The sequence below is a fragment of the Eptesicus fuscus genome, chromosome 12 (assembly GCF_027574615.1).
Source record: "Eptesicus fuscus isolate TK198812 chromosome 12, DD_ASM_mEF_20220401, whole genome shotgun sequence".
Lineage (NCBI taxonomy): Eukaryota > Metazoa > Chordata > Mammalia > Chiroptera > Vespertilionidae > Eptesicus > Eptesicus fuscus.
The window spans coordinates 43,538,660-43,565,533 of NC_072484.1; the positions used below are offsets into that span (position 1 = coordinate 43,538,660).

The 26,874-nt window shown below is 40.8% G+C and overlaps 1 protein-coding gene across 1 annotated transcript in view; it reads right to left on the reverse strand.

Moving 5' to 3' along the window:
- Positions 1–3,948: 3,948 nt before the first annotated feature.
- PIGN (phosphatidylinositol glycan anchor biosynthesis class N) overlaps positions 3,949–26,874 on the reverse strand; it is an 82,105-nt gene continuing 59,179 nt past the window's right edge. The window contains exons 24-30 of the mRNA XM_028157610.2: positions 26,680–26,766; positions 23,776–23,831; positions 23,410–23,485; positions 20,790–20,863; positions 18,699–18,741; positions 16,068–16,120; positions 3,949–4,258 (exon numbers count right to left, since the gene is read on the reverse strand). Coding sequence (XP_028013411.2) covers positions 4,135–4,258; positions 16,068–16,120; positions 18,699–18,741; positions 20,790–20,863; positions 23,410–23,485; positions 23,776–23,831; positions 26,680–26,766 — 513 coding nt within the window. The 3' untranslated portion in view covers positions 3,949–4,134. The remainder of the gene's footprint in view (positions 4,259–16,067; positions 16,121–18,698; positions 18,742–20,789; positions 20,864–23,409; positions 23,486–23,775; positions 23,832–26,679; positions 26,767–26,874) is intronic.

A 26,874-nucleotide genomic window follows, 5' to 3' on the forward strand; every position in this document is an offset into this window, starting at 1 on the left:
GGTGGCTCTTCTCAATCAAGCCCCTCAGGGAAACATTAAAGGACAATCAGACTTAACACAAGCTTTCAACTTTCTCATTTCAAGTCCTGACACGTAGATACCAAAAATACTGAAGGGAAAATAGTAAGGACCTCTTTACTACTTCCAGGAAAATATGGCAAGAATGTTCCAGAAAAGCCAAATCGTCAGCAATGGAGACATGAAAGAGTAATTAACTACCTTCAGTTTTATGTGCAAATATTTTTATATTCACAGAACAGGGTGAATTGAACTAGGGTACTCAAATTCGTGACCTAGTAATGATGAGCTAGTCATGCCATCAGAACATAGCTGATGATTCTGAACATCCATCCCCCCAAATGCGTGCTTCCTAAGACATTATTGGTCCTGGTCAGGTAGCTCAGTTGGTTAGAGCGTGTCCTGATACACCAAAGTTTTGGGTTTGATCCCGGTCAGGGCACACATAAGAAGCAACTGATAAAAGCATAGATAAGTGGAACAACAAATCAATGCTTGATGTTTCTCTCTCAAAAAATCAATTAAAAAAAAAAAGGACTGCTCAAGAAATTATCACAAATTGGGCGGCTTAAAACATGGAAATGTATCCTCTCACAGTCCCAGGCCAGAAGTCCTAGGTCAAGGAATTGGCTGGGCTGTGTTCCCTCCGAAGGCTCTGAGGGAGGATGCTTCCTCCCTTCCAGCTTCTGGCGGCTCCATGTTCCGTGGCTTGTGGCAGCAGCACTCCCATCTCTGCCTTCATCATCACATGGCCGTTTCTGCGTCTGCATATTCTCCTCTTCCATCTCTCATAAGGTCACTTGTCATTGGATTTATGACCCACCTGGATAATCCAGGACAATCTCATCTCAAGGCCCTTAATTATATATGCAATGACTTTTTTTCCAAATAAGGTCACATTCACAGGTTCTGGGGTTAGAATGTGGACATATCTTTTTGGGGGTGTACCATTCAAGCCACTATACTAAGTGTACTGGGTATCTAGGTCTTTAAAAAACGTCCAAGTGCTTAAAAACAGACAGCCAATATTCACTTCCTTTTAAAAGGAAGGAAACATTTTCCTTTTGCTTTATGTGCCATTTGGAAGACAGCTGACATTATGCCTCAAAATGAAGGTTAAGGATCTGGTGTCAGAGTGCCCCATGCCATCTGTATACACGTAGGCAACTTCGAAAGTATATTTTCCTAGTTATACCATTTACACTTGGTTACCCGCACACAACTGAAAAAGTCTAGTTTTCACATCAGCTGCTTAGGCACAGTGACTACATTTTCAGAAGCAAAAATCCCCAAATGCTCTTGTGCTGATTCCAGAATAGAATGTTAGGGGTAAACAATCATTTTTTTTTTTAAGCCTCCTACTAGTGGTGGGAATCTTGGGCAAGTTATTTATAATCATCCTGTGTTTTAGTTTTCCCATCTGTAAAATGGTATAATCTCCTTCACAGGTTACAGGGATTAAATAGGTTAGTACTTATAAAGCAGTTAGAACAACGCCTGGCACAAATTCTAACAGGGCTGCTGAGGATGTACTGAAGGTTCCCGCAGGAATGACCAGATGAGAACAGGCATAATTTAGAGAGAGGCAGGGAAACTTGCTAGTACATTTTAAAGTTTTCCCACATTAAGGGTACAAATGAAAAGTTTTCCAGCTCTCAGGAAAACAAGATTCAATTAAGCACACAACAGCCTTTTTTCAAAACAGTATGACAAACTGGGGATTTAAGTGCAAAATAAGTATATGGGGACATTTCTGAAGTGTTTACCAGTTGGAAGGGAGACTCTGAGGTAGGGTCTGTGGTCAAGCAAGTGGGCATTTTTGGCATCCTGCTATCTCAATGCATATACCAACTTAAATCCCTAAGTACTACCATAAATACACCTGTTTAACTTTGACTCAGTGTTTCTCAAATACATTTGATCAGAGAACGCTTTTTATTATGTTATCTATTTGGTAAGTTGTGGACAGGCTGCAGTTACCTTCCTAAGTCCTTAGCGTGTCCTCCAAGATTTAGTCTCGGTGCATGGGACACAGAATGGCTTTTTTATGGTTCAATATTTTCCTAACTGGATACCCCCACTTAATTCTTACAGCAATTCCTAATTTAAAGAGTGTTATTCAGCGAATGTGTAAGTCTTGATTTGGAAATCTGGTACTCATAGTCAAAATGAAAATGTAAATGCCTTAAACAGAAGTACATTTTACTTATCTCTTTATTTTTCTTTTATTTAATATAAAAATAAGCATTTCAAAGACACTTTAAGATATTGATAAACTGAGCAACAGAAAAGGCCCTTCTGACAAACTCAGGGGATTCTGAGGGGTCCAGTCCAGACAGTGGAGCAAGGCAAGCCCCCGGCTGCAGGCATGGGCTCCTGCTTTGTAAACTCACTCTGTGTCAAAACAATATGAAGACAAAGATATATTGTGAAGAGCAAAATAAAGCACCAAGTACCTTTTATAATGTTGTAATAAAATATTCATTAATTCCTCTGAAAATCTGGGAAAAGGAAAAGGCAAAAATGATATAAAAAGAGTTAAGTGTTTATAAAGTCAGTTTTCTCTGAGCTGTGGAAAAACTGATTAAAAATCCTTTGAGACAATGAGGAAGTTCGTGGTTCTCTGCCAATGTCATTGTCTGCCACCGACGGGCCTCAGTGGTCCACCTAGATTTTACAGTGCAAACTGAGGCATGAGGTCTTACAATGACAAAAATACACCTTTCTTTTCTTTTATACTGTAATGCTTTTGCTGGTATACCATGAAGTACTATCATAAATAAATTATAATTATACTTCATCATAAACAGAAATTAAACAAGTACATACTGCCAAACTGATTTTTGAATCTTCTAAATTGTATTTGTTCACTAACCTGCCAATCTGAAAACTTTATTTGCAGAGGGCTTCCTCACCATTAATGTGAGTTAGGAATGCTATAACTTAATTCAAAAGCAATTATTTTTTAAAAATGGGACTCAGACCAGTGAAACTTAGTACTAGCAAAAATCTACTGACATACCATGGACAAAAGGCCAACTCTACAGTGACATGCAAAGGTCCCTTGATGAAAAAGCCAAATAAAAATTACTCTCAAAATATTTGGTCCATAAGAATTAGTTTACAAATAGAAACTTAAATTTAATTAGAGGACTTTAGGCCTTTGGGCTAGAATCTCACAAACAGAAAGAGAAACAATTTTAACTCTGATTCGTATGATATTGTCAGAAAGTTTAGCCATGGATTTAAAGAATTCTGTCGAAACAATGCATGGTAAAAGCTATGGGGTTAACAAATATGAATCTATAATTAAAAACAACTCCTCTGTTTCCCCCCCCATGGATAAGACATGAACACCAAGTATTTTCTACTTTTCTATCTCCAGGAATTCCATGAGAATCCAGAAATTAAAAAAAAAAAAAAAAAAAAGAAAGAAAGAAAAAGAAAAAGGTGAAGGTCAAACCTGCATCTAGATGGCTGACTTTGAAAACCCCAGAAACAGCACTAAGATGCTTAAGATAATATTGTTGCATTCTGAAGAAAAATTACAAACACCTGCAAACATTGTTTTCTAGGGAAGCTTTAGTAAATTTAAATAACACATCCTGATAGTTTTCCTGGTGTTACCGTTTAGTAGTTTGAATTATTTGCAAAACCAGTTCTGAGACTTGATAAATATTGATGGTGCCACCTGGAGATTTCGATCAGGTTCAGCTCTTGCAGTGATTCAGGAAGTGATGGGGAGGCCCCCCAGGAGTGCTTCTCCTCTGATGATACAGGGAGCCGTAAGGTTGGGGACCAGATGGTTACAGGTGCTCTGAACTGTCAGAAAGAAGAGCTGCCAGCTCAAGGGAAAACAGGAACCTGGAGAATGCTTTACTGGGCCTTCCACAGACATAATCAATATTTAAATTTAACACATGCAGAAACTAAAGATAACGGAAGCTCCTTTATTCCAGACAACCTGTAAGTTCTGAATTCCACGTGTAATTTTCTTTATAGGAGCAGAATGTACCACACATCAAAACCCATCTTCCTTCTGAATCCTTGATAAGCTTTTAGTTTCAAAGAAGAATGAGAAACAGGACCCAGATATGGAAGGATGCTTCGGTGACGTCATATGAGATGGCTTTTAGGTTGGCCACACAGTCTGAGTTTCTTTGTGGTGAGCAGCTGGGCCAGGCCGTTGAGAAACACCAGAACGATGGTCATGCACATGACAATCACGTAGTGGCTGATGCTGCAGAAGAGACAAAGGTGTCACAGGCAGAGAGAACACACACGAGGAAAAGCATAAGATTCTTCTAAGTAATGTTTGTATACACAGAATTACAAAGGATGCCAATGACTTTGAAACAGATATCAAAATGTTAAGAAACAAATCTGAAATAGAAATAGTGATGAACATAAGTAATATTTTGAGATGTCTCCAACAACTGGAGCATGTTATAAAAATGTCTGACTGGTATTAGCATTGACTGTCTGTGTCTTTGTTACCAGTAGAAACTGAATTTCAAAATCTAGCTTTTAGAAAAATAAAGATAATGTTCCCTGATTCTTGGACCCTCTGAATAATATCCACAAACTCCCCAACAGGTTAGGTATCAGGTATCAGGTTAGGTATCCCGACACTCCAGTCTATGCTTTGACTTAAGTTACAGGTACTCTGACAAAACTACCAGCCACAAAGAAAGAAAAATGTTACCCAAACTCAAAGTCAGTGAAGTGAAAGTTTTAGTCAAGGAATCTAAACAAAGGAGAAAACAAAAACCCACATCTCTTTATTAATCTCAGCGTCAAAGCTAGTGTCTCCCTGACTTTCAGAAAAAGAATAATGAATACTCTTAAAATTACTCAGTCCCATTTCTTGTCTATCAGCAACAGTCAATTCTCAGTTTGTCTTTTAAACACAGAAATTGTACTGCCTACACAGAACATGGTTTGATGATAAATTTAGAAGTATGGGAAGAAATTTAGGATATAGATCTGACAAACATACAATACAGCAGAGGCCCCGCGCACTGATACACGTGCAGATTGGCACGGTATTTATTTACAGAGCCTACCAGACTTGCATTTAACTATCTACCTTTATAACAGATTCACGTTTCACATCTTCAACAGGAGGGAGATGTTTGGGCAGGCCTGTAAGAGGCTGGCTTGATGGAGGGAGGACATGCTTTCTCCCCTATCCTGGCCTCTACCGCCAGCAAACAGGTCCTCCGGGTGCTGGTGACAGGAGCCCCTTCCAGGAATGGCTCCCAGGTTTAGCCTCAGAGAACTTGTCTTGGTCCAGTTGAGTAAAACAGGACGATTACTTTCAGGGACAAGAAGATTAAGGGGAAAAGGGAAAGGAGGCTGACAGGTCTCCCTCCCACCTTTTTGATAACTCCACTTCACTAGGTGGACAGCTCCCAAATGTCAATCGCTGGCCTTGGCCAAACCAGGCACAGCTTTGCATGCTGTCAGGTGGTCGCCCACAGGCTAGGCCCCCCCCGCCCCCCAAGGCCAGAAAAGAAGGGCTCCCTACTCTGAGCAGATTTTATTCTTATTTTTTGGTGATGTTACAGCTTTTAAGCAAGAGCCTCCGATTGGAAAGTTTGACAGTTTGGTGAGATTGCCTTTGGAAGGACATTGGTTAAGACATTCTCATTTGGAATGTTTCTCTAGGTTCATCTTATAAAGTAAACTTGCAGTAGAAAGGAAAGGTTGACTAACTAAAAAACAGAAATTTAGAACTAGTTCTGTTAGAAATTGAGGTATGGTCTAGGGTAGGCTCCTGACCTAAAAAGTAAACAATAAAGTCAGATCCTTAATTGCTAAACAAATATTAACATTTAGTAGAATTTCTGAAACTTTTGTTTTCACTGTAAAAAACACACGTGATAGGATATTGGATTTGTGACCTTTGCCCTAGACTGCCAAGGGGACAGGGATGATGGTCTTTCTTTCTTCCCCCAATGCATCTCTGAGGTCCAATACAAGGTCTCGTGGGCCTTTGATTACTATTTATTAAATAAGCTATTAAAGCAAGTAATTTGTGCCCTAGCCAGTTTGGCTCAATGGGTAGAGCGTTGGCCTGTGGAATGAAAGGTTCCAGGTTTGATTCCAGTCAAGGGCACATGCCCGGGTTGCAGGCTTGATCCCCAGTAGGGGGTGTGCCGGAGGCAGCCAAACAATGATTCTCTATCATCACTGATATTTCTATCTCTCTCCCCCTCTCCCTTCCTCTCTGAAATCAATAAAAAGTGTATTTAAAAAAAACAAGTAATTTGTAATAAAAAAAACCTTCTTTTGTTTTATATTACTCAAGCAGGTTAAATATGGACTGAAATCAGACTCCCCTAAAATAGAAATCATAAACATGTGAACAAAAGGGGATATATGCTAACTTGACTAGCTCAGGGAAAGCCTGCATGGCAGCCTTGCAAACTCAGAGACCTAAAGTAACCACAAAGGATGGCCTAAAATTAAAAATTTTTTAAAACTAAAAAGCCATGTATGTCCTAGGATGGTATCTTCCCTGACGAAGGTCTTAACTGAGCCTGTCTATTGTCTTTTTGCATCTATGATAACATATTGTTGGAATGTCAAAGTAATTTTCTTTATTTCGGAACCCTCAAAGCACAGGCACCCCTCTGTGGAGCCCACAAATCCCCTCACTGCTACTGAGCTAATTGTTGACTATTAACTATCCTGCACTCACCTAAGTAAAAGAAGTATGTGTCTATCATTTTACTTTTTATCCAATCCCAGTGGTTTCCCCTACTTTGCTTTCTCCCTAATCTATTGCCAAGGGATTTCATATAGCCCACTTACATCTCCTCTTTTGATTGTAATGCATAAAACAAGGTGCAAAACTGCCATTTTCCGGAGCATTATCTCAATCCATTGAGATTCTGCTTCCTGGCATTTGTCAACAGTTTAGCTCAAATAAACTCACAAAATTTTTTTCACAGGTTTGAATGTTTCTTACATTAGCAGAATCCAAACCCATTCCTTGACCATAAACCAAGTTCCACTTTCTCATCAGATCACTCATCTCCTTACAATGGCCTGAAATGACTAACTCCTGCCTCATTTAAGCTAATGTTATTGGCAGGGAACAGTTGTAAAACTCATTATCTTCATGCAATCGAGCCATAAGGCATTCCGCTCCTGATATTTCCCATCAATCAAGTCTGTGTCATCTCAGCACAGAGAGTTAAAGGAGTACCAAATTTCAACTTGAAATGAGTTCGGCTGTTCCCACTCTCCCCCCATGACTATTTTGACATCATTTAAATCAGTGATTTTCAAGGCGTGCATGTGTGATGGTAGAGAGAGGGAGTCGGAGGGGCATATGGAATCACCAGGCAGGCCTTTTCAACCTGTACAGAAGGGATAAAAGGTTGGCTGTATTCTCCCCAGTCAGTGTACTGGGCAGGTCATATCTGCCAGATGTACTGGGTAAGTAAAAGATTGAGAATTATTGGTTTTAATAAAGCTTGGTATTCATTGTAAGAGTAGAGATATTTTATGGTACTTAGTAATTATATTTAGGATGCTTTTAACATATTATTGAGTACAGTCAGAAATTTTCATTATATCTAAAGAGGAAAGATATTTTAGCTGTCATTTGTATGTTAATAAGGTGTAACAATAGTGAGTGTAGAAAACAAAGTCCAATCGACACCACTATCAACTGAAACTATAATTCACTCCCTATCAAATACACTTAGAACATAAATTTAAATATGTTTTATGAAAATAACCTCAAAGGCATTTTTTCCTCTCTTAGTGCACCATATAAAAGGTTATTCTCTGTAAAGTTTATGACCTGCTATGAATGAAGAGACAGTGTAAAAGATCAGAAGAAAAAAATTATAGCTGTCACAGCCCAGCACAGTTTTACGGCCGGGCAGGACATTTTTCACACGGCCGTCAATAGCGCCCTGGTACCATGGCTTCTCCCCAGACACTGAACTCACAGCCCGATTCTGCTGATCATATTGACTGCAGTCACCCTTTCAAGAGCCTCAATTTCATTCTGGTAAAATCTGCTCTGAAGATGCATTTGAAACCTATTGGACTACCCCTATAAACAGATATACTGTCTCATGCCCCTGTACTCTGGCCTTTATTTTTAAAGAAACTATTTATGAACCCAAAACTAATAGCTGAGGAATCTTTCAAACTTATTTGAAAACCAGCTGTGGTCACCACGCTGACACTGTGAACATTCCAGATACAAGTGAGACTACGTTAATGGGGGTGGCTAGCTCCCATTCCTCTCCAAAATGCTGGGACACACTCTCACCATTTCTATATTTATAAAGCAATACATTAGTAAGGATAGTAGGACAACATTCCACTGCTATGAATAACAGGCATGAAATGGCTGATGTTATGAATAGTATCACTGATACAAAGGAGCTGGGAAATAAAATTTGTCGCAAAGGGAGGCCAATGTAGGAACGCAGTTCAGATTACTTGGTTCCCACTAAGGGAACTCCAATAAATTTAATAATATCTGCAACGTGACAAGAAGCATCTCAGCTTTTCAAATAGACATTCACATAGGAATAATTAGAAAACCAGAACTTTTTAAAAGCAACACTTTCACAAATAAAGAATAGGAAAAGTAGAATAATGAAGTTTTTAAAAAAAATGTTTTTATTGATTTCAGAGAGGCAGGGAGAGGGAGAGATAGAAACATCAGTGATGAGAGAGAACACTGATCGGCTGCTTCCTGCACGCCCCACACTGGGATTGAGCCCATAACCAGGGCATGTGCTCTGACTGGGAATCAAACCATGACCTTATGGTTCACAGGTCGATGCTCAACCACTGAACCACACTGGCTGGGCAGAATAATGAAATGTTGATATGTGAACCCTATTATATAATGCTGTGATTCTTGAGTCTTAAAACATACTTCCCCCCATTAGCGAAGCTGTTCCCTAGCACTCAGATGCTTACGAAGATGCATGAATCACTCTTAACCATAGACCTGTATGTATCTCATGGCTCATTGCAGCAGTATACGCCATGTCTTCTGAATGGGAAACAAAGGGAAAGTTCTAGAATTCTAACTTACCAACAAGAGCAGCAGCAGCAGCAAAAACCTCACCTTGCAGCATCAACTGGGACAATCCCCTTTGGAAAGTCCATTTCACTAACACAGATTTCATTTCGTTTCCCCATCCCTACCCCTTTCACTCTCTACCCTGCCTTCTGTAATCACCTTCCTTTATTAAGTGGGCATCTTTGGGACAGAACAGTAAGAAATAGGGAAGACAAAAGCAGAGCAGGGCAGGGAGAAATTTCAGCGGGAATGCCAGAAAAGTGCATGGGGAAGTTGTGCTGGCTGGTTCAATGCCTCAGCCTGGTGAGCAGAACTGAGCTCTGGAATCCTCTATTAAATCTGCCTTCGAGAAGTCTCCCAGGGCAAGCATCCCATATAACTTACGGGCATTAGACCTGTGAGGATGAAGCATTGAGACTGAGATAAACTGAGGCTTCACATAACTCATTAACCAGCTGTGCCTTTATCAACTTCCCATCCACTTTGGATTTTTAATGTTGTGTCATGAATACTCCAGGACAATAGCATAAACCAGGGCTGTTCCAAGTGAACCCAGACATATGGTCATAGTAAGTATAGGTCAGCTCCCATAGTAAAAAGCCACAAATGTTTCTACAGCAGTTCTTACCCTGTCTAGCATTAATTAATAGGATTTTAATACGTGTCATAACTCAGTAAAGTACTGACACGCAAGTTCACATCTTTTCTCGCGGCTCGTACTGCAGAGAGGGCCGTCGCAGCTTTCTCAGCCTTCGGGTGCTAATGCTCATGCTATTCCCCTCGGTTTGAATGATGCTCACGGTTTGTTTTATGCCTCCGCAGCCTTGCTTTTCGCTATTATTTCCTCTCTGATGAACACTCTATTCCCACAACAGTTGTATAAAGGAGCGCAAGGAATGGGCCAGAGGTACTATACAAGTACTTGTATAGTACCAAGAAGAACATCATAGTAGATGTTATGTGCAAGTTTTGCAATTGTTCAAAGCCTCGGTTAAGCAAACACAGGTAACAAATATAAAAATAACTAAACTGAACTACCTCAAAATTAAAAACTCCTGTGCATCAAAGGACACAATTAACAGAGGAAAAAGGCAACCTACAGAATAGGAGAAAATATATGTAAATCATATATCTGATAAGGGGTTAATATGCAGAATACTAGTATATAAAGAACTATTACAACTCAACAATAAAAAGCCAAAACCCATTTAAAAATGGGAAAAGTAGTTGAATAGATATTTTCCCAAAGAAGACATACAAATGGCCAACAAGTATATGAAAAATGTTCAACATGTTTAATTATTAGGGAAATGCAAATCAAAACTACAATGAGCTAATACCTCTCACCCATCAGAATGACTATATCAAAACAAAACAAAAACAGAAGCAGAAAAGGTTTGGCAAGGATGTGGAGAAATTGGAACTCTTGTGTACTGTTGGTAGGAATGTAAAATGGTATGACTCCTATGGAAAACATTATGGCAGTTTCTCAAAAAATTAAGAATAGAACTACCATATGATCCAGCAATCCCACTTCTGGGTACATGTATCTGATAGAACCAAAAGAAGGGACTCAAACAGGTAATGCACACCCATGTTCACAGCAGCATTATTTACAATAGCCAAAGGGTAGAAGCAACCTAAGTATCCACTGATAATTTCATTATTAAAATGATCTATATATATTAAAATGATCTATATACATTAAACCCTAATATGCAAATAGATTGAACAGTGGAACAGAACCGGTCACTATGACGTGCGCTGACCACCAGGGGGTGCGTGAGGAACATGGCGGGAGTCGGCCACAGCAGGATGGTGGAGCAGGTGAGCGGGGTGCCAGACCAAGGCGGAGCACTGGCCACTGTCATCGGGGCGAGCCATTGGCGGTTACTGAAAATTCTTTGCTCCCACGCGCCGCAGTCCCACCTAGCGCTTGCACCATCTGCTGGCACTGGTCCCAATCACTTTGCGCCGTCAGTGGGTGCGAGAGGGGCCGGACCATCAGCACGTGGGAGCGGCGGCGGCAGGAGCGGAGCTGTCGGCAGACAGGGGACTGGGGGCCACAGTGGGAAAGGCCAGGCAGGGGCACAGAGGATGGGCCCTGACCTGCCCCTGTGCCCACAACAGCCTCGCAACCCACAGTTCCTTTCAAGGTGCACAAATTCGTGCACTGGGCTCCTAGTATATACACACAATGGAATGTTATCCAGGATTCAAAAAGAAAGAAATCCTGACACATGCTACAACATGGCTGAACCTTGAGAACATTATGCTAAGTGAAAGTAGCCAGTGACACAAGGACAGATATTGTGTGATTCCACTTAGATAAGGTACCTAGAATAGCATAATTCATAGAGACAGAAAAGAGAACGGGGCTGGGGCTGGGGCAAGGGCAAATAAAGAGTTTCAGTTTTGCAAGATAAAAAAGTTCTAGAGGTTGGTTGCACAATGTGAATATACTTAATACTGAAATATACACTTAAAAATGGTTAAGATGGTAAATCTTATGATATATCCTATCTAATAAAAGAGTAATATGCAAATTAACCATCACTCAGCTACACCCACAAGCCACGCCCACCAACCAATCAAGAAGCGAGTATGCAAATTAACCCCAACCAAGATGGCTGCAGCCACTGAGCGAGCAGGAGGGAGGCTTGGGTTTCCCTGGTGATGGAGGAAGCCAAGCTTTCCAAATACCCTGGTGGGTGGAGGCCTCCACTCAAGGCTACAAAGTTTCAATTATAGAAGATAAATCCCAACAGAAATGGCGGCAGCCATGGAGCTAGAGAGAGCAGGAGGTTAGGGTTGCCCCTGGCGATGGAGGAAGCCAAGCTTTCCGCACACCCTGGCCAGCCCAGGCCTCCACTTAAGGCTACAAAGTTTCAATTATAGAAGGTAAATAAATAGCAACAGAAATGACTGCACCACGGAGCAAACAGGAGGCTTGGCTCCACTCCAGGCTACAAAGTTTCAATTGTAGAAGATAAATAAACCCCAGATACCAGGGCCTCCGCTAGGGTCACTGGGGGGCGTGGCCGGCCTGCAAACCACCACAGGCCCTTCGCCCAGACCGCCCCACGCCCCAAGGGAACCTCCACCCTGATCCGGGACACGCCTTAGGGCAAACCAGCTGGCCCCCACCCATGCATTAGGCCTCTATCCTATCTAATAAAAGAGTAATTTGCAGATTGACCATCACTCCAACACACAAGATGGCTGCCTCCATGTGGTCAAAGATCCTGCCCCTATGTGGACACAAGATGGCCACTATAAGATTGCCAGCAGGGGAGGGCAGTTGGGAGGGACCAGGCCTGCAAGGGAGGGCAGTTGGGGGTGATAAAGCCTGCAGGAGAGGGCAGTTAGGGGTGACCAGGCTGGCAGAGGAGGGAAGTTGGGGGTGACCGGGCCTGCAGGGAAGGGCAGTTGGGGGGACCCAGGCCTGCAGTGGAGAGCAGTTGGGGGGGACCAGGCCTGCAGGGGAGGGCAGTTAGGGGTGACCTGGCCTGCAGGGGATGGCAGTTAGGGGCAAACAGACTGGCAGGGGAGCAGTTAGGCATCAATCAGGCTGGCAGGGGAGTGGTTAGGGGGTGATCAGGCTGGCAGGCAGAAGTGGTTAGGGGCAATCAGGAAGGCAGGCAGGTGAGCAGTTGGGAGCCAGCAGTCCTGGATTGTGAGAGGGATGTCCGACTGCCCGTTTAGGCCCGAACCGGGATCAGGCCTAAACGGGCAGTTGGACATACCTTAAGGGGTCCCAGATTGGAGAGGGTGCAGGTTGGGCTTGGGGACACCCCCCCCCCCCCCGTGCACGAATTTCATGCACTGGGCATCTAGTATATATATATATTACCACTAGAGGCCCGGTGCACGAAAACTCATGCACTCGGGGGGGGGGGTACCTCAGCCCAGCCTCTGCCCTCTCACAGTCCGAGAGCCCTCAGGGGATGTCCGACTGATGGCTTAGGCCCGCTCCCCATGGGGGAGCGGGCCTAAGCCGCAGTCTGGCCTCCCTCTGAAGGAGGCGACCAGGTGGGCTGATCAGGGGACAGCACCTGTGAGCGGCTGGCCCCACCCCCCATCGCCCTGCCACTGCTGCCACTGGTGGCCTCCCTCTGCAGGAGGCAACTGGGCGGGCCAATCTGGGGATGGTGAGTGGCTGGCCCCACCCCCCATTGCCCCTCCATTACCGCTGGTCACCCCCCCCATTGCCGTTCCCTCCCTCTGCCTGCTGGCATGTGCCTTGGCTGGCCTGGTGCTGCCTGCTCGCCGGTCCCGCTCCCTGCCAACTAGTCATTCCACCAATTTGCATACTACATTTTTATTATATAGGATAATTTTTTGGTGTTTTTTAAAAAGAATTTTTGTGAGTTTATCTGACCCAAACATTACTATAATTAAAAAAAAAAAATCTATCTAGGAAAACGAAAGTGAAAGTTAGTGAAAGGCCTCCCAGCATAGGAAGTAACCCTGCAGGAAGCAGGAAAAAGCCATGCCTGGTGGTACAGAGTGACTTCTAGGGAATGGGAAGAGAACTGAAGACTGGCTGCTAAGGCTGTGACACCAGGCACCCACAGGGCAACGCTGTAATGACCCTGGCAGTGCTAACTCAGCCAGTGCCTCCACTTCTAGACACAGTTCCTTCCCTCCCTCCCCTACCTCACCCTAGAGTAAACTTGTTTAACAAAGGCAGTCAAGATTCCTAACTCCCAGGCAATGATTCACTCGTGAAAGTAACATCCAAAATACCAAAGTTCAAGTAGAACCAAAAAATATGGCTCCTTGCTGAAACCGGTTTGGCTCAGTGGATAGAGCGTCGGCCTGCGGACTCAAGGGTCCCAGGTTCGATTCCGGTCAAGGGCATGTACTTTGGTTGCGGGCACATCCCCAGTAGGGGATGTGCAAGAGGCAGCTGATCGATATTTCTCTCTCATCGATGTTTCTAACTCTCTATCCCTCTCTCTTCCTCTCTGTAAAAAATCAATAAAATATATTTTAAAAAATATATATGGCTCCTCACTTATAGGCCAGTAGAATGTACACTGTCACTTTGTATGCAAGGGAGTTCAATTTAAGGCTCTCAAAGGCTGTTTTCTAGAAATTTCTAGAAAATGTATGGTTTCTGAAATCCAAGTAATTTATCCCACTTCACAAACACAAGCATTAAGCTTTTTCACCTCGATAGCTTTGCCTTTATCCACTCTGTCTGTCTAAAATACTCTTTGCAAACCTCTGAGTCCACTAACTGAAATTATATCCTCCACTGAAGGCCCAGCTTAAATGCAGACCTTGCACAGCTTTTTCAGTCACTGAAGCCTGAAGTGGCCTTGGCCTCCCTTCGGTATTCACACAGCCCTTACCCGGTGCTGCCTGCATTGTAATTATCATGCTCCGGAGCCTGTGCTAGACCACAATCTCCCTGAATGCACGGCCAGGTGTCAGTCAGATGCTTCCCGGCTGGAACAACCCCCACCTTCACAAGTTATGCATTAGGACCCTCCACTCAGTGCCTGAATTCCCCACATCCTGATGAGTGAGTCTCTCTCCAGCCACAGGGCATCACTAAGCCTCGAGGCCGGCAATTTCATTCACTTTTGGGTCCTTGCCGATGACCGAGAATACTTTACACATTGTGAGTATCCACTATGTGATGTTTTTTCTGAAGAAACTAGAGGCCTAATGCAAGAGTAGGCTTTCTTTCCCCTGGCTGCCAGCACTGGCTTCCCTCTGGCACCTGGGACCCGGGCTTCTCTCGTAGCCCCGGCTTTGTCCGGAAGGTCGTCTGGAAGGACATCCGTGTAATTAGCATATTACGCTGTTATTATTATAGACTACAGGCCCGGTGCATGAAATTTGTGCATGTGGGGGGAGGCCCTCAGCCCAGCCTGCACCCTCTCCAATCCGGGACCCATTTGGGGACATCCCTCACACAATCCTGGACTGCTGGCTCCTAATTGCTCACCTGCCTGCCTGGTAGCCCCTAACTGCCCCTCCCCCCACCTGGCCTGATTGCCCCTCACTGCCTCTGCATGCCGGCATGGTCACCCCTAACTGCCCCCCCTGCCAGCCTGGTCACTCCCAAATGCCCTCCTCTGCTTGCCTGGTTGCCCCCAACTGCCCCCTCTGCTGGCCTGGTTGCCCCTCACAGCTCCCCCCATGGGCCTGGTGGCCCCACCCAGCCTGCCTGTTCAGTCGTTTGGTCGTCCCTCACTAACCCCCCTGCTGGCCTGGTCATAGGCAGCCATCTTGTGAGGGAGTGAGGGTTAATTTGCATATTACCTCTTTATTATATAGGATGATCTATATATACAATGCAAAAGAATAAAACAGCTATGTCACATTATTGTGTAATTCTAATCTTTTGGAGCCAGTTTCATCCTCTGTAAAATGGAAATAATTATATTTTCTTTGAATTACTGTCATGAGAACTAATGAAATAATATACCTACAACTCAAAATACACTGTGGGCAATAAATGACATTTTAATACTAATTATTATACCAATTTGATACCTTCCTCAATAATTCTTAACTTTTCTCAGTCCCTGCTTAACCTGGCTTCTCTTCAGGTGTAAGAAGTGTTTCTATAGCAAAATAACCCATCCTCCAATTAAAACTGCCACATAAAATTCACACTGTAACCTGAACAGTTTCATTTTTCTAAAGAGAGATGGAATGATGATAAGAACACAGATTGTGGTGTGATCTCAACACCCGGATTCAGGCTGTGTCCCTACACCTTCCTGCCGTCCTGTCCTTCTTTCCACACTTAACAGATATACACATGTCATCCCAAGAAAACATTTGCTAATATGTTAGTGCCAAGAATTTGAGAGATAGGTTTCACTTCCAGAGGCTTAAAATAACTGTTGCTTGCTATGCTTACCTCAAAAATCAATTTGGCATCTTCCATACATACTAAGATATCAATTTACTTTTTCCACTGGACTGTTAAGAATTTCTGTGTGAATATATACTATACCTTGTTCCAATATCAAGCCAGCTGCCATAATCCTTGACCAAGAAGAAAAAATGCTATAAAATAAAACAAAGATGGTTCCATGAAAAACAAAGGCTGTTTAGATTTAGTCAGAAAAACAATGTTGTTTTAGGATTATGTGTTTCAGATTTCTGATTCCTCAGAACCACTATATGACTGGAATCAATAAGAATTTGTCTCTTATTGAAATGTTTGCTTTGACTAAAACATGCAATCATCTAAAAGCCAGAAATAGCATTACCATTCAATCAAATGCATGCAAAAGTGAATTTTGTTAATAACTAGAAATAAAGAAAATCAACTTTTATGGAAGGCATTAAATAATACCAAAGACCTCAGTGAAAAGAAGCCATATCATCCATCCATCAACCAATATTCACTGACCACCTACTATGTGCTAGTCACGGTGTTAGGTTCTGGAAGTAAATGCTCTTTCAGAGGGTGTATAATCTGGTGAATGATGCTGTCAAGTTACCAGTGTGTGTGTGTGTGATGAGTGTGACTACTAGAAAACTCAGGCCATTAAGGGGCACAGAAGAAGGGGAACACACCCTGCCTGGAATATAAGGGGGGGCAGCTCAGTAAAAAGTCTAAAAATCTAAGTGAAAGTAAGAGTCAGTGAAAGAGGAGATTGGGGAGATGTGAGAAGTATGTTTCTGACAGAGGGAGTAAACTATATAAATGTCAACAGTTCAGGTAGAGCTTGGCAGGTCCAAGGTGTGGCTGGGGTAGAGAAAACAGGAGAGACAGGTGAGAGATGATGCCTTCGGAGTAAGCAGAAGCTAGACACAAATCATTTTCTAAGTTAAACAATTTGACTCTATATAAAATTTGAAATCAGAATTTAAATTCCCTTCTGTTAATATGTCTTGCCTATTGCCACGTTGTGAGTAAAACTGAAAGCTGATTTATTCTAATGTTATGTGTGGTCAATTTCAGACAGATAGAGGCACACCTCATTTTATTGCACTTTGCTTTATTGTGCTTCACAGATATTGTGTGTGTGCTTTTTAAAAATAAATTAAAGACAAGAAAGTCTCACCAGCAAAGATTATGTCTTACTTTATCGTGATGTTGCTTTATTGAGGTGGTCTGGAACTGAGGCTGAAATATCTGTGAGGTATGCCTGTACTGAAAATCCAGTTCAATACAACACAAAGATGCTCTCATCTAAATCAAATGACTAGGAATCTAATGTGAGAAGTTACTGTAATTGCTGTCTCTAATCACTTCTAGCATAGGATTAGCATAGTAAAGACTTAACCATATCCAAAGAGAGGCCTGTCTCTTGCCTAGCTCTTTTTTTTTTTTTTAATTACTTTATTGATTAAGGTATCACATATGTCATCAACCCCCTCCCCCCGTTCCCCTCCCAATCCCCCCCACACGCAAGCCCCCCTCCCCCTGTTGTCCGTGATCATTGGTTAGGCTCATATGCAAGCACACAAGTCCCTTGGTTGATCTATCTCCCTTGTCCCCACCCTCCCCTACTTTCCCTCTGAGGTCCGACAGTCCGATCATTGCTGTTCTTGTTCCTCAGTCTATGCTGTTCATCATTTCCCCTAGATGAGCGAGCTCATGTGATACTAGGAATACACTTATAGGGACTGAAAACGAGACAAGCAATAATGGTTATGCTGAGAGGCAAATGAATCAGTCTGTAGTGAGCCTCCCTCTGGGCTTGCCTAGCTCCTGAGAGGTATTTCTGGGCCCTCGGACTGTCACGCATGGGCCCTTGGTCACTGAACGGTCATGGAGATGAAAGGTCAGCCATGGGAACAACCTGAACACAAGGCTCTGGTGACAATGGCTGGCAGTGCTCTGTGTACTGCCACACGCTGATGCTGGAAGAGGGATGCTGTCCTGACTCTGAAGGGAGAGGATGACAGAGCTCTGTGCCTGGACGCCTGCACCCTCCTGGCCTCTGCCCTCTGTGTCTCCTCTCTGGGCAGATTGTAATCTGCATCCTTTCCCCGCAATAAACCATAGCTGTGAATATAGCCATCTTCAGTGAGTCTGAGTCCATTTAGTGAATCATCCAACCTGAGGGGACCCCCTGGGTTGGGAACCCCTAAACTTGCAGGTAAAATAGGTTCTTTTTGTTAACACACTGCGTACAAAAGGCCCACCTACATGCTCCTCACTCTGAATTCACTTATTAGCGCTATCATTTTGACAACATTTTCCCACTTGAAAAGCTCCACTTCCTCTTTCCTTCCACTTCTCTCTCCCTCCTTTTCCCTTTCTTTTTCAATCGGAGGAAATGGTTAAATAATCAACATTTCAAGTAGAAAAATAATGTATTGCCTAAACCTGAAGTTAGGTTTTCTGTTAACTTCCTACGGAAGTTCTTTCAGACACAATGCACCATAGAAGACTAGGTATAATATGAGAAATTGAAAAAAAGAAAAGAAAAAATAAAGAAGACTTTTCACACTTTAACAAAAGCACTCTTACTGTATAAGTCATATAGAAATAAATTTATATGTGTAAATTATTCCAGCACTTATAACTCAGTATCTAAAGATTCCATGTACAGAAATGAACTCATACTTATCTTGATTAAACTAGCTTCTCAATCTTATTTATACTGAATATCCAAGAATGTCTTACCAAAGCCATAATGTCTGATATGACGAGAACCATGAGAAAAAGACTGAAGAAGGAAAAAGAAAGAAAAATTACACATAATACAACTGGCACATTTTTAAACCACATTAAAATAAAAATGAGAATAGTCAAATAACCCAATATTCTGTTAGTATTTTTGCTTCTGAAAATATTACTTTCGACAAAAGCTCTTTTCATATTATCATGGACAACTGTCCCATGGTAATGAACTAAACTTCAAAAATGTTATTTAACACTTTGAATATCTATTTCGATAGTATGAAAGGGACATGAATTATGACTTTTTTATTTTAGATAATTGTAGATTCACATGCAATTGCAAGAAATAATACAGAAGAATCTTATGTACCCTTTGCCCAGTTTCCTCCAATGGTAACATTTTACAAAAACATAGTACAGTATCACAACCAGGAGACTGACATTGATACTGTCAAGATACAGAATGCTTCCATCACTACACTTCCCTCATGATCCTCTTTTACAGCCACACCTATCCTCCTCTCACAGAGCCCTGCCCAACCCCTAACCTCTGGGAACCAATAATGTGTTCCCTGTTTCTATAACTTTGCCATTTCAAGATGCTGTATAAGTGGAATCATTTATTTTATTTAAAACTTTTTTTTTATTGACTTCTAGAAGGAGTGGAAGGGGGAAGGAGAGAAACAATGATGTGAGAGCAGAACATCGATTGGCTGCCTCCCACACGCACCCCAACCAGGGATGAACCCCCAACTTGGGCATGTGCCCTGACTGGGAATTGAACCGACAACCTTTCAAGTGCCTAGGACGGCGCTCCAACCAACTGAGCCACACCGGCCAGGGCAAAAGAGAAGACATTTATAAAGCCTCAACTTTGTCATCTTTGCCTCAGTTTTTCCCTTTGTGTTGAGTTTTTCACTGCATTAGTCTCAGGATAGAGTTAATACACACATGTGCATACAGGGGTACATGTGTACACACAAACAAACACAAAAATATACGCATGCATACATACATTCATTTTGATGAGCCTTCTATTTCTCACTCCATATGCCCCCAGCTCTTTATATTTAAACATTAATTAAAATCTCTTCTAAAAAATTTATCCATTAATAACTGCAAGAAAGTACCTATTAGTTACCAGTTAAGTAACTATCTTTTATGTGATATTGACAAGGCTTAAATGCTTTCAATGTTAAGTTTATGTAAATATCCTGCAAAAATATACAAAATAAAACTAGAAACCAGATTTCTACTATTTTTAAACAGTAGGAAAAAATATGTTTCTTTTTTTATTATGGCACATGCATAATAATATGCTAAGCCCAGTTCTAGCTTAAACTCATCAAGAAGAACATGCAAATTTATTCTAATATTAGTTACTTCTTTCAGCACTGAATATGCTAGTTTGATCCAAGAATAACAGAACTGCTAAAAAGCTTCATATTTATCTCAAGTGTCTTTCAGTCCAGTGCTGATAAGGCAATTTTATTGGTTAAAAAAGCAAATAATAGAGTTGATAGCTTCTCTTCCAGAGGCTTGATTGCTAAAGACTGACTGCTCCAGAAATTCCCCCAAACTCAGAAAGAGTACTTTCCATTCTGTTTGTCAAATATGTAAAAATCAAGACTAAGAAACTATGTATATTATTGACATTTAGAAGTTAATTTCAAGCCATGCAAAATGAAATAATGTTAATACATTTGTTTAATACATACTTAAGAAATAATCCCCAAAATAGAATGATATCCCTTGTTTTGTAGGCACAGTTATATCTATAACATACAAGTTATTCACCATAAAAATTTAACATTTATGTTTTACTGTTTTGTAAGGAGGCTCTTCATTAGCTTTAATAATATTCTAATAACATTTCATTGTTAAGAAAGCATATTTGTCTACCAGAGACTGATCAACTGATTTCCTCTAATGAAATTGAACTCTGACTAAAAGGGTGAAGTATCTTTTTTTCATTTTTATAATAAACAATCTATGTTACAGTGTCTTAACAGTAATCATACCAAATATCCTCAAATGTTTACCCTCATTTCCAAAAAGTGGGCAAATCCAATAGTTCTTAAATATTCGCCTTACCTTTTTGATGATAACTGGGTAGTTAATTGAACGGCTTCAAAAGCACACATCACCAGAACAAAAGGGATAAAAATCTGTTTAAAAGAACAACAAATGATGCCATGAACAGCCGAAACATTTGAAAAGCTTTTTTGAAATAAATGTTATTCCTGTTTATAGAAATATTTCAGTTTCTCAAATGACTTTTATCTATATTAGTGAAGAGCGAATGTTGAAATAAAACCATGACACCAATGACACACAGAACAGTGATGAAGCTGACTTTAAAATCTACATCAATAGAATATGTAGTATAAAAAAATAATATCACCACATTCCAAATAAAATCTATTACAAATTTTTGTTCCTCATAACTACTTATATTAAGGACCATGTTCAAATGCTTCCAAGAGGGTGTGAAAGGCACAGAATGGCCAAATCAAATAAATTTTGAAACCTGATAATTGGATTCACTGATCCCTGAACCCATCTGGTTATTTGATATTATAACTCCATAAACATAATTCAGCTGCTTTACCATTGCTTTGGTTGTTTTACGTTAATACTAATTTATTTATGTTTATGAAATTCATACATACTGTAAAAAACTGTAAAACAATGAGAAAGGCATAATAAAATTTATAGAGGTTGAAAATCCATAATCCAGAGCTAACACTGATAATATTTTGAGATGCTGTTTTCCTATGACCAATTTATAAAAAATACATATTATTTGATATTTTTAAAAAGAGGAGAGTGAGGAGACATGGAAAAGAAATGTTCAAGACTGCCTAAGATTCCTTTTCAAGTGAAGGGTATGTGACTACAACAGAGTTCAGGAGGACCTCGCTCCCAGCCACATCCACAGAGAGACTTTTGAAGTGCATTTTGTCAGTAAAGCTCACTGAATGAGGACAGAGGTTAAAGGTCTAGCATTCTAATGAAAACTTTTGCTTTATTTTTTTGTTTTAAATTAAAGGCCTATCGTCTTTAAAAGATTGAGAAAAGAGCAACCACCATTATAAAAAATGTAAATTAAGATTAAGGAAGCACATGTTCTAAAATAATTCACTAGAGAACGAGACATGAGATAATGAACATCTTTTTAACATTTCTTAAAGTTACATTTGTATTAGTGCAATAACAACAAAAATAGGATATTAATCCTATTAAGAGATACATACTATTAACAATTATTACTTTTGTGATCTGAATAGAAGGCAATCAGATTTTTGGTAGATATTAGTCACTTTATCTAAACAAATATATGTATATAATTGGCCCTCTGTATCTACAGAGTCAACCAACTATGGATTGAAAATATTTGGGGAGAAAAATTACATTATTGCTAATATGTACTATTAGAGGCCCAGTGCATCGATTCGTGCACTAGTGGGGTCCCTCAGCCTGGCCAGCATCCTCTCAAAATCCAGGATCCCTCAGGGGATGTTGGATAGCCAGTTTCAGCCCAATCCGTGCAGGCCCGATCCAGACAGGAGGGAGCCCGATCCCTGCAGGCCTGATCCAGACAGGAGGGAGCCCGATCCCTGCAGGCCTGATCCAGACAGGAGGGAGCCCAATCCCCGTAGGCCCGATCCAGACAGGAGGGAGCCTGATCCTGTGTGTTGAGCATCTGTCCCCTGGTGGTAGTGCACGTCTAGCGTCCGGTCGACCGGTTGTTTAGTTGCTTAGGCTTTTATATATATAGATGTAGTTAGGCCTAATAATGGTTGCATCTGTACTGAAAATGTATAGACTTCTTTCTGTCATTATTCCCTAAACAAAACATTATAATAACAAATTACATAGCACTTACATTATATTAGCTATTATAAATAATCTAGAGATGATTAAAGTAATCAAGAGGATGTGTGTAGGTTACATATATGCAAATGCCACACCATATTACATAAGAGATTGAAGCATCCATAGATTTTGGAATCTGCAGGGTGGGTGAGGGGTCCTAGAACCAAACCCTCTCAGATTCCAAGGGAGGACTGTACTAACTCTGTAAAATGTGCCAGGCACTATGGTAGAGAGAATAAGACAAGCAAAATGACCCTAGAGACGAAGGGAAAGTACACTAATTAAATTTCACTGAAGAGAATGAACCCCTGATGAGCTGAGAATTAGTCATTATATTGGTATCCTTAGCACCCAGCTGGTGCCTGGCACGTTACTGAATGTAAGCAGTCAATGACATATTTGTTGGATGAATGAATCAATTCTAGGTCATGGATTTGGGAAAAGATTAATATAGTAAACAGTCTCGAGGCTGAGGAACATGGATCTGGGACCCTTAAATCTTGAGGAGCAAAGCAGTTTTGATCTGTACTGCACTTCCCCACAGGCTTTAATCACCTTTGATAGCACTTCCTGGACTAACATAGAATTTCTACTCTTTTGAAGTTTAGTGAGCTAAAGAGTGAAGCAAAAAGATCAGTTATATTTTGGAGTAAAGGCTAGAGGGTCCCACCTCCCGTTCTGCAGTGTCTGAGACAGTATCTTCTTTCCATGCTGTTTAAATTTGTCACAATGACTATATATAACCTTAGTTTCACATAATTGTTATATAATCTTAATGTTACAATGAGTTCACCATATTAATTAATTAGTATCTTAAGAAAATAAGAAAACCAACCTTCCACAACATCAGGGCTCCCATCATAAACGGACTAAACACAGTCAGAAAGCAGTAGACAGAGGCAAGATCAAAGCTAAAGAACCAACATAAATAAAAACGATTTTAGAATTTACACTGTAACTTTAAAAGAATGTCTGCTGAAAAGGATGTTTAAATGAATTTTCTCAAAATTTCTACTTACTAAAAACACAAACATACAAGGAACATTATAAAACCACTAAAATGAATGAGGTATATATCAATCTCCACAATATATCCTTCAGTATATAAAGCAATTACAAAAATCACAATTGTATTACTTTTTGGTTATATATATGTGTGTGTATATATATGTATATATATGCTGTTTTAATTTAAAATTACCTGTTAATAGAAGCTATATTCCCAGTTCCAAAAAATGCTGTCACTAAGAAGAAAACCTAAAAATAGTTAAGGAAATGCCAAAACAAGACAGAATTTATATAAATTTCTTTTTCATTTAGAAAAGATATGCCTCTTTACTATGAGGGCAATTTGCTTTCTCATTTGTACACTTGATCATATATTGTTGTAAATGAATGTGCCATCTGTCTTCTTAGGAAAGAACCAGATTGAAGAAGCAGTGTACTAAGTACAATGAGGCCTGGGAGGTCATCCTCAGTTGTCACTAGTAATCTTGGGAAGGTTACTGTTTTCCTCTTCTCTAGCATATGCAAATACGATTTTTGTGCCTACAGTTGGCCACTAATGATTTTTTTCAAAAGGAGAATGTAGACCTAGTACATGTGATAGACATTTTCAGCTAAAATACTGTCTCAATTCATAGATGCTTGCTGTTTGCCCACTACACAAGTAAATATCATGTTTTAAGATAATTCAATAGAGAATGAGACATGGGAAAATTTCTTAAATCTACATTTGTATTAGTGCTGAAGTAAAAAGTAGATATTGCCCTGGACAGTGTGGCTCAGTTGGTTGGAGCGTCATCTCATTGGAAGCACAGGAAGGTCACATTGTTCGATTCCCAGTCAGGGTGCATGCCTAGGTTGCGGGTTCGATCCCTGGTTGCGGTACATATGAAGGCAGCTGATCAATGTATCTCTTGCACATTGATGTTTCTCTCTGGTGACTTGAGCCTTAAATGTACCCATGGATCCATCCATTCAACCAATCAACTAACCGACCAGCACTGTCTGGTGTTTATCAGAGGCAGAGCTAGGCACAAAGACTATAAACATGAATGAAAGAGTCTCCAAGTGACCAGATGGTGACTAAGACTAAGCTGATATATAGAAGTATGAGGGAAATTTTAAGATAAATAGTGGAAAAATAAATGACAGTCACAAATCAGTCAACAGATGTGATAAAAAGCTTAAGGTTTATTAAAATAAAGACTATTCAGTGGAAGATGAAGCAGGAAATATAGACTGGTGGCATATTAATAAAAATCCTTGGACTTCATTGTGGAGACAATGAAGAACTAGCAAACATTTTAGATGAATGATAGAAATACCAGTAACAGTGTGCTATCTGGATCAGAGAGAGAAATAATTAGAGGCAGAAGTCCATGTTAGGGACAGGAAAGTCTGAACTGGCACAGTGGGAGTGGAAATGGAGAATGAGAAGAGACAGTGGGACCTCAGAACTGGACAAGAAGCAGTTAAATCTGACAAGTTTGATGGCTTGAGTGGTTGAGAGTATGGCAATGCCATTAAATGCAATGAGACCTGCAGGAGATCAACTTTGGAAAGGGGTGGGCAGTTGTAGCCAGTTTGGGACACAGATCTGGTGATGCCTAGCAGAATGTTGGAAATATGGCTTTTGAGGTCAGGAGAAAGGTCAAGACTGAAAAAGTAGATCTCAGAGTTATGTTCACAGAAGTGTCGCTCAAAGCTATGGGAGAGGATGACATTTTCCAGGTACAGTAAGAGGAGAAGGCTAACAACAAAGCCTGGAGAAAATCATGGTTCAAGATCAGACAAAGGAAGAATAAGTTTAAGTGAAGGAGAGCAGAGATTATATAGAAAGCTAAGAAGAGATCCTGTCCTGGAAGTCAAGGGAAAAGAAGAGAGAAGCCCATGGAGTTGAATGGTGCAGAGTGATGATGTAAAGCTAAACAGATTAGACTGTGCCATCAGGAAGCCCTGCCAACACTGAGAGGACAACTTCAGCAGACACCTGACACATACTCATAGAGCTACCATGTGCCACACACTGCGTGCCAGGCTTGAGGGTATAGTACATAAAGGGGAGGAAATGGTAGCAGCAACTATAGATTTTTCTTTCAAGGAGCTTGGAAGTAAACAGAAAAAAACAAAATGAAGCCCTAGCTTGTTTGGTTCAGTGAATAAAGCGTCGGCCTGCGGACTGAAGGGTCCCGTATTTGATTCTGGTCAAGGGCATATGCCTGGTTGTGGCTCGATTCCCCAGCAGGGGGAGTGCAGGAGGCAGCCGATCAATGATTCCCTCTCATCATTTATGTTTCTATCTCTCACTTTCCCTTTCTCTCTGAATGAATAAAAATATATTTAACAACAAACAAACAAAAAAACAAAATGAAGTTATAATTTAGGGGGATGCAGGATTCAAGGAAAGAAGTGTTTTACTTGTCTGTGCTAAGTGTAAGGAACCTGTAAAAAAAGAGAAGGCAAGATTGAGAGTGAAAGCAAGAGGTAGAGGAGAGCATGGGCACATGGGCTTCAGGTCCAGCTCTGCGCCATGGTAAGTTCAAAGGAAACACCTCCCTGTGAATTTCTTGAAGCTGGTCAGCCTGCCTTCCCAAAGTGAGACTTTATTCTGCCATACTGTCTTTCAAACTTTGAATTCTAGTAACTTTCACACAACATTTCCTCTGATGTGATCCAAAAATATGTGAGGTACATTTTACATGAGTCTAGTATAGGATACACATAAAAGATGCAAACCAAACTCATAATACAGTTTCTTCTAGGTGAAGAAATTAGATTGGAGTTGGGAGTTGAGACTTTAACTTTAGCTGTAAAGTTTTAATTTTTTAAAAAATGTGACATATGTGGCAAAACATTAACTGTTGATATATGGATGGTAGAAATACACACATATTTATTTATGTCAGCCTTTATGCTTTTTTATAGTTTCAAACATTTTTTTAACAATGTGAACTATGAGAAAATTATGGTTGAGAGGAGAGTTAAATGCTCTCCACGGCAATACCACCAACAGTGACAGGCAGGGACGTCTTCCACGTTCTCTTACTCCATTAAATGGGGGGTTGCAGCAACTGAAAACAAAAGCCCAAGTGAAGGATACAAGGAAAAAGGCCCTACGGATGTCATCCAGACAGAGCTGTCGAAACTGGGTTATATCAGTGTTGTAGGAGAAATAGATACTGGTGACCTTGGAGAAATAAGAAACACATGAATGCACAGTAACAGTTCTCTTACTTCTATCCCCACAGGCAAACTGACAGTCTAAGTTACAACTGCTAGAAAGATTCCTTGTACC